This window comes from Camellia sinensis, chromosome 6 (assembly GCF_055761805.1).
Source record: "Camellia sinensis isolate YWXY chromosome 6, ASM5576180v1, whole genome shotgun sequence".
Lineage (NCBI taxonomy): Eukaryota > Viridiplantae > Streptophyta > Magnoliopsida > Ericales > Theaceae > Camellia > Camellia sinensis.
Window position 1 is genome coordinate 31,537,013 of NC_138966.1, and position 10,592 is coordinate 31,547,604.

At 36.8% G+C, this 10,592-nt stretch overlaps 1 protein-coding gene across 1 annotated transcript; it reads right to left on the reverse strand.

Moving 5' to 3' along the window:
• Positions 1–6,042: 6,042 nt before the first annotated feature.
• LOC145793246 (uncharacterized) lies at positions 6,043–6,956 on the reverse strand. Its single transcript, XM_082876019.1, has 2 exons — positions 6,365–6,956; positions 6,043–6,065 (listed from the first exon to the last, which is right to left on the reverse strand). The coding sequence occupies exons 1-2, from the start codon at positions 6,954–6,956 to the stop codon at positions 6,043–6,045; spliced, it is 615 nt and encodes a 204-aa protein (XP_082732145.1).
• Positions 6,957–10,592: the final 3,636 nt, after the last annotated feature.

A 10,592-nucleotide genomic window follows, 5' to 3' on the forward strand; every position in this document is an offset into this window, starting at 1 on the left:
AATTAGCTACTATAACTAATTAAAGCAATTAAATGGCCTCACGGGCGAGGGAGACATGCATGCTCGGTTGGCGTCATCCCGAAAATCCATCGCCTTGTCGTCGGTTGTCTCTGTTTGCACTCACCTCTGTTTTCTAAACATTGTGCCAACTTCATACTGCCTTTACCTCAAAATAGGAACATTTTTGCACCAAAAATGGACTGGTGGCCAGTCGGCCACCAAAAGTGGCTACCGGCCACTCCATCTGGCCAGTCGGCTAGTGCAAGTGGCCAGTTGGCTACCTCATTTCCCTAATTTCCAGTTTTGCTGCAACAGAGAACAACAAAGCCAAGACAATGTATTTGCAAGGAAATGTGTGTACTGCCACCCTCTTTATCATGTCTCAAGCTCAAAGGAGAGTGGCACTCGGCTCTCAAGCCACCAACCAAGCATCTCAATGCATGATGGCCCAAAAACCAAGCTTGTACAAACTTAGTGAATGCACAAACAATACACAAAGAGCCTCCACCTTATCATACATGATCAAGGGAGTTGGCGACCAAGAAATGTTACATGTTTCATCACTTTGAGTATGAAACGTCCCACATTTCTTGTATTTGGATTAACGTCTGATCCAAACACATGCAATGCAACACACCTATTTATCTTGTCCATGTTTTACTTAGTCCATTTCTTGTTTACACATTTTAGCTTGCCAATTAGTCCTTTAACTGGTTAAGTTCAATGTGAAAAATCCTCTAATTAGAAAGATGGTCTAAGCCACAAATGCCTTGAGCATTAAAGAGGTCTCATGCTGTTGGTTAGTAGAAACTCTCAAGGGAAGATTAAAACCATTAGGCATGAATGCCTCAAGTTCATGCTCAAGCCAACAAGGGGCTTAAGACCACTTTCAAAAGCGAATTAAAAAGTGAAGAATGGAGGGAGGTGGCAGACTTTCAGTGCTGATATGGCATGCTAAAGACACAAAATCATGTAATCAACATATGTACAACATGTCAATAGCCAAAGGCATCAAAGCTAGTGAAGTGTATTACACTAGAAGCATGCAATATCAAGCCCAAACAACCAAACCAGCTATGGACAGACCTAAAACATGCCAAATTAGTGGCCTAAACATGTTGAAATTAAGGCACAAAAGAGCAAGAAAAGCATGCGCATTTGTTGGCTCGCAAGCATGGCATAAGGCACAACTTTCAAAAGCAATGAAAGAGTGGGATATGTGAGAGTGTGACAGAGGTATATGCTCTGAAATCATATGTAAAATGATGCCATAGCATGCAACCATCTCATACAAGACATGCTAGAAGTCTTAAAACACAAAGTTAATGAAGACGTTTGCACTATAGCTATACAATACAAGGCTCAAAAGGGACAAACAGTCCAAAACAGTCCTAAAACAACTTAAAATAAGTCCTAAAACATGCTTGAAGTAAGCTAAAAATAGCTAGAATGAAAGGCTAGCACGTAGCACAAACTAGACGATTAAGCACCATTGCACAACAAGCATACAAAGCAAGCCTCAAGTGGCCAAACCAGCTCAAAACAGAGCTAAAGAAGGTCAAAAAAGTAGCAAAAACATGCTGACATCAAGTCACAAAATGGTAGAAAAACATGCTCACATGTTACGCTATCTACTCATGCAAACAAGACATAAGGAGGGGGGGCCAACCCCTCCTATTTGGGACCTTAAAACCAAGTTTTTGCCACTAAAAATCCCCTGGATTTCAGTGGTTAAAAGGCCAAAAAGAGTTTGTTTGAAAAGCTTTAAAATATGGCACAACACTTAGCCAACAAGCTACAAAAGAGGGTGGACCACCCCTAACTTCAAACCTGCCATTGAGTTTCATCATGGTTAGAATAGATGATCCATACACATCAGCATCAAGCAACCCAACATTAAATTGGCACTTATTGAAAAGTTTCATGGATAAACTAACAGCAAATTCCACAAAGTATACAAAGGTACATTTGCAATCTTAAGTACAAAATTTCAGAAGGCACTTCACTCAATATGGCATTAAAACTACACTACAACAAAAGTAACCTATGGTGACGAAAACTAGTAAGGAAAATAAATCTTGTCACTAAATAAGAATAATTCGTGAGGAATTTATAAATTTTGTCACATATAATAAAAAATAAGAATAATAGGTGACGAAATTTATTTTTGTCAATAAATACTTCCTTTTAAGTGAGAAAAAAAATTAAATTTCATCACCAAAAAATTTCCCACTAATTTTTTTGGATGGCGCCAAAATTTTGAGACTTTTAGTGAGAAAAAAATTTGTCACTAATCATAAAATTATTTGTGAAGAATATATTTTTGTCACTAATAATTTTTAATATTTTTAAGATCTTTTGGTAAGGAAATAATATTGTCACCAATTTTGGCGGAAAAAGTTTGATATATTGAGCGGCAATGACCCCAAAAAAAGGGTATTATTATTTTTTTCTCCTTTTCTATTTATCATCTCTTTCCCAAAATAAGATGATGTAATGTGTTAGAGAGGTGATGTGACTTAAATAAGATGATATAACTTAAATAGGATAGTGACTTTTTGACTTTTGTCAAACATGCCAAACCATGCCTAATTTTTGTTTTCCCTCTTTTCTGTTTATCAACTCAATAGGATAATTTTGAATCGGATATAACTTAACTAGGATAGTGACTTTTTGACTTTTGTCAAACATGCCAAACCATGCCTAATTTTTGTTTTCCCTCTTTTCTGTTTATCAACTCAATAGGATAATTTTGAATCGGAAAAAAAAAAATTAAAAAAAAATTTGAATAGAGTAATTTATTTTTGTTTTGCCTCTTTTCTGTTTTGTTGATCATCTCCCTCTCTCTCTCTCTCTCTCTCTCTCTCTCTCTCTCTCTCTTTCTATCAAAACAGACGCACCCAATGCCTCTCCCTCTCCGCCATTGCTCTTTGCCCTCGCTACTCCACCTTCAAAGCCTACACTACCGTCAACTCTTCTTGTATAAACAGGGCTCCACACTCTGCATCAAACCCACGTTCTTTTTTCTCTTTTTTTTTCCTTGTAATGCATCGATTTAATTGAGTTGTTTCAAAATTGTTATGGGTTTTCAATCTTCACAATTTTTGTAGCTTATAATCTGGCTTTATTGTTGATTTGGTAAATAAATTTGGAATTGTTTTCTTTATTGAGCGATTTAAAAGCTTTGATTTATCTTTTGGTTTTTGAACTTTATATGTATTTTTTAGGTTTTTTTTTTGGTAGTTAATTGTTAACCATTAATGCTCTGCTCAAATTTGAGGAAGAGAGCAGAGAGAGAGAGAGAGAGAGAGAGAGAGAGAGAGTTGAATGTTGCTCTGGTTTCATTCTGTTCTTTGAAGGAGAAGACATATTTTATCCTAGCAGTTTTTTATTTTTTTTTAATCAGAAATATGAGGTTTTTTTTACAAGATATGTTATAGGTCAAAGCAGGCAAAGCCATATAGTGAATTATTAGGACCTTATGATGATATATATTGCAGTTTCAAAGCAATAGAAAACTACATGTTATCACAATTACACTTCCAACTGGTCTAATAAATTATACTTGGTTAGACAACAGAATTAAAACTAGAAACAACATTGTTGCAGGAACAAGAAGAATGAGGGGAAGAACCTATTGACAAGTCATTAGCTTTTAGTGTAGGGTGCTTTTAGTAATTTTTCTAGTTAGGCCTATTTGTTTTGTTGCTGGTCTTCTGTATCTTATATCCTACATTAGGATTACTTAAGTTATTGTAGAAGCTTAGAAAGTCAGATTTGCCAGAAAATTTCATTTCATTTGTTCATAAACTACCTAAGCTGTTGGTTGCAATCCAACCTATAATTTGTTCAAAAACTACTTATTTTGCTGGAATTGAAATCATATATGGGATTTGCTTAGTGGGATAATTTTTTGAAGATTAAACAACACCAACCTCCCCTAACAAATCGATAAATTATAGTGAGAATCTAAAGTATACTAATACAAACCAAGTTTACTAAGATTGTGGTATCATCTCAATTACTTGGATATTTTTTCTCATAACTAAATAATTCCGTGTAAGATTTTGAATCAAAGTTAGTCAAACAATCCACCAGTACAGATAATGCACTCGAAATCAAAATTGATTGTTGGGTGAAAAAGCTAGAGATCAGATTCCAAAGAATATAGTTCCAAAAAAAAATATATATATATATTCCAAAGAATAAACAAAAAGCTCATCTGTTTGGCTTTAGCTTGGACTGTGTTGTTCTATTAGGGGTCATTGTCTTCTTATTCTCTCTGTTTACATTTTTATTTGAATTTTTGCAGGTCATGTTAATATGTTGGTACTGTTTCAGGGATTTGAAAAAACTCTAGGAATATTTTACTTCAAATTGATGAGCTGGACCTTATTGAAAGTAATTTAAACTACAATAACAAGGGGTCAAGTTATTTCAAAAAAAAAAATGACTTCAAACCCACATGAGGAGAGTTTTAATAGAGTATAAAAAAAGAAATTTAAACAGATTTATCTGAATTCTATCTTTATTCTACCCATGGCTTAGTTTTGAGCCCTGCAGCTTATGAATTTTTCAAGCATTTCTCCCAAAATTGCAAAAATCCTAACCGAGACTAGACTTTGCAAGTTTCAGCTTGAGATCTAAAATATCCCCAGTTCACTACTACCTATAGCCATTGAGTTCTTACACATACTAAATGAAAATATCATATCTGAGCAACCCTTATCCGTACTTCTTCTAATTTATTGTTTACTAATATCATGGATTAGCAAAACCCATGGAACGAATATTACTGTTTCCCCATGTTCTATGTATCTTTCTTCTAATGCTCTCACATTGGGTACCCACCACTACCTATAAGTGATGTCAATATTCAACACTACCTTTGGTTAAGATTTTTTTGCATCTTGTAATGCTATCACGCGTATTAGCTCTATCCATTTACTGTTTTGATTTCAGTCCTACAATTTTTTAATTTCAAAAGATTATTGAAATCACAAACACTTGAGCACAGGCCAATCAAAGTCACTATTTCAACTTAGACTGCTTTGCAGTAAATAGAAGACATAGTAGAATTAAAGAATTCCAACAACAAAATGGAAGGAAGTTAGACTACCAAGATTTACAGATTTACAAGGGGTATACCCCAGGCCCTACTAAGAAACTATACATAACAAACGTATTAGCAACCCTAAGCTAGACTAGCAGAATAATAAACTAAAATTAAAATGGGCCTAGACTGCAAAACTGTTCATAAGCCGTATACAAATGATGGGGGTCATGAACAAAAGGCAGCCCAAAACTTGCTAAATGAGCATCAAAATGAAGCACCTAGCAGATCCTTGAGATTGATTTCCCAAACATGACAGTAACTTCGCATGAACCACATCAACTTCAACACCAATTCATACTCAGTAAGCTTCACTCCCTCTTCAATCCGACAACTATCAAAACACATAGTTCCAGCCAGGAGCAACCAATTACAACACAAAATACTACATAATATTCAAGCCACATACTCCCAAAAACAAAAAAAAAAGACATCCCAATTTCATCCCAATTGGGTAGGACACCAAAGCATATCAACATATTACATAGTAAGATTAAACAGGAACCAAAGATAGCCTGCTAAATTCTTTTACCAGCAAAGACAGCTGAGAATCTGTAGAGAGGAAGGCAGAGCACTATAGAAGCCAGCATCATCTAGTCATAGCTAGATAGATCATCTTCAAAGCAGTGGATGCCAAGTACCAGAGCTCAGAATTAATAGAGCCTGGAAAACACAAGGATCAACACAAGCTAAGGTAATACAATTCAAAAATAAGCATGCAAACAAGACTCTCATATAGGACAGTAGCCACTCAACCTTCATACAACACTCAAAACTCAAAACTGGAGCATGCAAAACCAAAGAACAAAATGTATCTCAGTCACTCAACCCTCAAAGGAAGAAAGCTCCCAAATCACAATTCTCAAGTATAGAGGATTACACTCACACAAACCTAACATACATAACTTACATCACTCAACCCACCATCCCTAAACATTAGGACCAGCCAAACCTGCACATCACACAGTAAGAAAAGAAGGCTGTAGAGCTATATCACTCAACCCTCCAAGCTTACCACACTCACTCAAGCCTATTTAGGATCTCACATCACTCAACTCTCTTCCCTACATTACAACCTGCCAACCTGCAATGAACTAACCTACAAAAAACAATTAGTTATACTAGAGGCTCACCTCACTCAACCCATAAGACTCACATCACTCACTCAATAAACTAGTTTAATCCTCTCAACACTCAACCCACATCCCTTAAAAAGGACCAGCCAATAACCTGCAGATTATAAATAGTTACCAGATTTGATCACAGAAGTAGGTAGAGACCATTCCTTCAAGAACCAAATATTAGTTAAATCATCCTTGAAGTTAGTGATGGACATCACCCTGTATCTTACTAGTTCCTTAATCATGCTGATGATGGCCACCTCAGTAGACTTTGTAGCTTGGAAAATTCTACAATTTCTTTCCTGCCAGATACAGTAAATAGAGCAAGTGAAGACCAATTTACAAATAGTAACAGCCACAGAGGTGCCAGTAAGCTGTGTAGCTAACCAATTCACACGGTGGTTCCAATTCAATTTAGGCCAATTCACATTACACTTAGCTGTCATAGTGGACCAGATTCTAAAAGAGTAAGAACACTCAAAGAATAAATGATTATGGTTCTCATCATCAGCCTCACAAAGCACACACCTAGAAGTATCCCTCACACCAAAGGCAACCATCCTATCAAGGGTACTCAGCCTGTTATAAATGGCCATCCAGACAATGGTACTAATCCTAGGAATACGATGCTTGAACCAAAGCAGCTTAGCCCACTGCACCTTGGGATGCTGGGCTCTCCACAAGTTCCAAGTTGACTGAATAGAGAAGCAGCCATCATACATACATACAGATTACCTGGTTCTCCAGCATTTATGAAACTGAACTTTAAGGTGAACAAAAGAATAGACTCTAATGAATATTCATTTCTCAGCTCTAAGCTATCACACACACACACAGAGTTAAAGAGAAGAGTAACTAACTAACTAATAACCAACATCTGGAACCAGGAGACATTTAAAGACTTGGTAAATATGTCAGGAACATGGTCCAAAGAAGCAACATAAGAAACCATAATCCATTTTGTGCAAGCAGGAAAAATTAGGATTATGAGAAGAACGAAGAAGCTGCAGAGGTAGGAAAGAGTGAAGAAACAAGAAAATGGAAGAGCAAATATAACTATGAGAGAGAAAACAACTTGAGAAAGGAAAAGCATCAACTTGAGAGTAGGAAACAAAGTTGCAGCTATACCTGTGTGGCTGCCGGTAGTGCTATTTGTACAAGGCTTTTCTTGGGTTTATTCTCTTGTTTTGCTTTGTTTTTCTCTCTTGAGGGTTGTGCAACTGTATTTTGTATTGTTTTTGGCTAGTTTATTGAATGTTCATAGCCCTTGTTTCCTCATGTGGCAAATGAACATTCCTTTGTGGTTTATTTTAGGATGATTCTCTTTATAGTTTATTTATTTTAGTTTATCTATTTGGTTTTGTTTCTCTTGTATAGCTCTAGTTTTTTTTGTTTGGTGTTGTAAGGCCTGGGGAATGCCCCTTGTATATCTCTATATGTTATCATTTTATTTTATTTTATAACTTATTCAACAACAACAAAAGGTTACTTATATAGCTTTTATGATTTTTCTTTAATTAATTACTAACCAACCAATGTTATGTCTTTAAAAAAGGGCCTAGTAGACAACCTCGTGGCTTGACACGCGGTTTAAAGGTTCAAGCAATGGTTGAGAAAGATGGAAAGCTCAAAGTTCCCATACCACAGGAGTATCGTGCGCCAGTGGGGGATCATGCCTCTCAATTAGTCTCCAAAATTGGTGTTAAGGTCCAAACACACTTGCCAGACTTTAGCATTTGCTGGTGGAAACATGTCAATGAAGAAGCGTCTAACGGTAAAAGTTTTACATAATTGATTGAATTCATGTAATATAATTAACTATGACTCACAAAATTTGTGGTTGTTGCTAGGATCAATTTGACATGCAACGTGAATCCACAGATATTAGCAAAGCGGTGGCAACAAAGTGTGGACGGAGCTTGAGCACCCACACCTACAGACTACGAATAAATACCTAAACCTTAAGAGTGCTAAGGGAGAGTAGTATGCTAGAAGCCACCCACCGCCTGAATGGGACCTCGAGAAATGGAAAGACTTGATTGACAAGAAATGGAATGATAGCGATTGGCTGGTAAACTTTTATTATGTTTATTTATTGTTAACAATTATCTTGTCTTCCTAATATATATATTTTTCTATTGGAACTTGCTCCTTGTAGAAGCAATCAAAAGCTAACATTGACAATAGAAATCAATTGAAAACGAAGCATAGATGTGAGTCAAAATCTCTCCCAGTTAGGGTACACGAGGCGGTGCGTCTTCTTTAATTTTTTTTTCTTTTTTTTTTTTTAAAGATGATTCTACTACCGTCATTCCTATTTAACTTACTAGTTGAACAAACAAACAAAAAAAATCAGACAAGCGCAAATGGGGGCCAACTGCCAGAGTTGTCATGTGTTTACAAATCCACACACTTTAATGATGTCACAAAGCAATGGATTTCTTTGGAGTGTGAAAAGAATTATGTGTGTATATTTACCTTTTGTATTAGGATGATTGTAATTTTTATTGTATCTTTATTCACTTTTCTATTGTTTTTTAAATGAAAGGATGATATCATAAAAATCCAAGCAGAACATTACTTCCAACATGGTATGGTTCCAATTACTCCGGAGGAGCTATTTGTGAAGGTACTTAAGCGAAGGTCGGGATATGTGTAGACACCCTATTTTTGACCGCCCTTAAGACATGGGCGCTACTGATGGTTTACTTGGTGATGAAAGGTGTGCAGTGCAAAGGTTCAATTTCTCAGGCAAGGAGAGAGTCAAATCCAAACCTCACGCCCCATTTTTGGACCAAAAATATTTTAGATCTTAAACTCCTTTCTTTCAAAATATTTTGAAAAAGGTTTCTGCGATGTTCCGAGGCTCGCATTTTGTCAAATGTTGTGCTTTTCGGTAAACCAAGCAAGGACAAAGTGGAAAATGAATGAAAGAGAGATGAAATCTTTGAGAAATCTTTCAAAACACCTATTTTAGGGGTTTGGGTTGAAGAAAAGAAGAGGAGAGGGAAGAAACCAAGTTGGGGGAAAAGTCGGGCATGGATCGTTAAGAGAAAGACAAGCAGTCCTCGCTAAATCAGGCCTATCCTTTTGAATACTTGGATTTCGGCTATGAGGCCACCACCGTTGGAAATCTTACTTCCGGGGCTTCATTTTTCACTTAAGAATCTCCTAAAGTCGGGTCCGAATGGGGGAGATATGATTGGTTGAAGTTGGGCATCATTCCGGTTGGACTGAAACTAAGCAGTCTTCACTAAAAGAGGGATATCTCTTAGAAAACTTGTAATTTTGAGGTGAGGCTTCCAAATTTGGAAAGAATACTTCCGGGGCTACAGTTTAGGCTCAAGAATGACCTGAAAATGAGTCCAGATAAAGGAATTACGCTTGCTTCAAGTCAAGGACCAGCATTGATTTTTTCCATCAGCCTCTATGGAACTGCATCGGCCACAATTGGACCTTAGCAGCTATAGGTCGGCCAAAAGTGAACCTTATCGGCCACAAATGTTGGCCGATCAGCCAAAAATGTCAAGAAAGCCCAGAATTGGCAGATATTTATCCTCCAGCTGTTTCCAACTTGTGTCACCTGTCCCAAATCAGATATTTTCGACCAAGCTTGATATTTTGCTATATAATGAAGCCTTATATCTCATATTCAAGGGTTAGAAAATTTAGAGAACATTTTTGGCAAAAGGTTTGGGAGCTTCTCACACTAGAACCTCTCTTTCTACTATCCTCTCTTGAGCATTTGTGCTAGAAGGCTTGCATGCAACCATCTTCAACCTATCAACCCTTAAGAAGACTTGATCACCATTGGGATTAGGTCCCTTGGAACTTGGTTTGAGCTCCAAAAGGTGGTTTTGGCTTAAGAAAAGTGGTTGTTTTTGCTGCTGTGCTCCAAAGGTAATCAGTCACCCCTTTTACCTTTGCTTTGCATGCTTGTTTTACCACCTTTGCAAACTATTTTTGGCTTAGTTTTGAACTGAGAAAATCTCTATTTTTTAGTCCTAAAAGTGATGGTTTAGGCCTATTTTGTGTTAGGGTGTTGTCTCTCCCTTTTGTTCCTTAGCTTGTATAGCTTTTGAGCCATCTTCTAAGGCCTTTCAAAACAACTTTTCATGGCCTTAGAACCATTGAATTCCAGAGGAATTTTAGTGTTAAAAACTCTATTTTGAGGGCCCAAATAGGAGAGGGTGGTCCCCTCTCCTCTTGTCTTGCTTGCTAGTGTTGATGGCCAACCAAATGAGCATGTGTTTTTACTTCTTTATGGCTTTGTTTAGGCTCATTTTTCTGACTTATCAGACCTACCATAACTCTGTTTTTGGCTGCCTTGGTCATCTCTTGCATGCTTATTGCACTTT

Bases quoted from the DNA above. Each gene is read 5' to 3' on its own strand.
- LOC145793246 (XM_082876019.1), bottom strand. From the start codon at position 6,956: ATGTATGATGGCTGCTTCTCTATTCAGTCAACTTGGAACTTGTGGAGA. The intron at 6,066-6,364 runs GTAACTATTTAT...TGTGATGTGCAG, and splicing joins TACTTCTGTGATCAAATCTG to GTTTGGCTGGTCCTAATGTT.